The 834-nt window shown below is 53.5% G+C and overlaps 1 protein-coding gene across 1 annotated transcript in view; it reads right to left on the reverse strand.

Annotated features, from left to right (window-relative positions):
• LOC119588963 (proline-rich receptor-like protein kinase PERK2) overlaps nucleotides 1-834 on the reverse strand; it is a gene marked incomplete at its 5' end in the record, with an annotated part of 16056 nt that overhangs the window by 1216 nt on the left and 14006 nt on the right. The window contains 2 exons of the mRNA XM_037937569.1: nucleotides 152-328; nucleotides 382-520. Coding sequence (XP_037793497.1) covers nucleotides 152-328; nucleotides 382-520 — 316 coding nt within the window. The remainder of the gene's footprint in view (nucleotides 1-151; nucleotides 329-381; nucleotides 521-834) is intronic.

The raw sequence follows: 834 nt of genomic DNA on the forward strand, positions 1-834 counted from the left end.
ACCCCTCCGCCGTATCCACAACCTTCTCTCCACCCACATGCCCATCCGCCCCGGGTACACCGCGTCCCCCCCCCCCATCCACACATACCTTGCCCAAAAATAAACACGCACAAAAAAAAGAAAAAAGTCGTAACTGTTGTTTTGCGAGTACCAGGATGCGCTGTGGGCGGGGGAGGACCAAAGCTGGTGTGGGCGTGAGTGTGGTGAGTGTGGATGCGCTGGTGTGAGGGACAAGGAAGAGGCGGGCGGGTGTGGGTGCGAGCGGGTGTGGGTGTGGAAGCGGGCGGTGTGGGTGCGGGTGAGTACAGAGGCGGGCGGTGTGGATGCGCTGGTGTGAGAGACAAGGAAGAGATGGGAGCTTGTGGATGCGGGTGTGCGTACAGAAGTGGGTGGTGTGGATGTGTTAAGTGGTATAGGAAGAAATATACGGGAGGCGCATAGCGTGGATGCGTGCGGGTACAAGGAACAAGCAACAGGCGAAGGAAGAGTTGGATAGTGTGGATGCATGCGGGAGGAATATCTAGAAATAAAATCTCAGTTGGAAAAAGTTGATACAAATGCGGATATTTGCGGATGTGATTGGAAGGAACGTGATTAGGTCGGATAAAAGACAAATGTTAGTGCGGATGCATGCGGATAAGGAACAAAGAGGAAGTCTAAGAAGAGTGGACAGTGTGGATGCCTGTGGATATATTACGGATGACGGGACATAGAAACGGACGGAGAGCGTGTGGATGCGTACAGATGTCTGTGTGAGGATGCACGCGGGTAAGGACCGAGGAAACTCCGTAAGAAAAAGTAAACCGATGTGGATGCGTGCGGGTATGTGACCAT

This window comes from Penaeus monodon, chromosome 24 (assembly GCF_015228065.2).
Source record: "Penaeus monodon isolate SGIC_2016 chromosome 24, NSTDA_Pmon_1, whole genome shotgun sequence".
Classification (NCBI taxonomy): Eukaryota; Metazoa; Arthropoda; class Malacostraca; order Decapoda; family Penaeidae; genus Penaeus; species Penaeus monodon.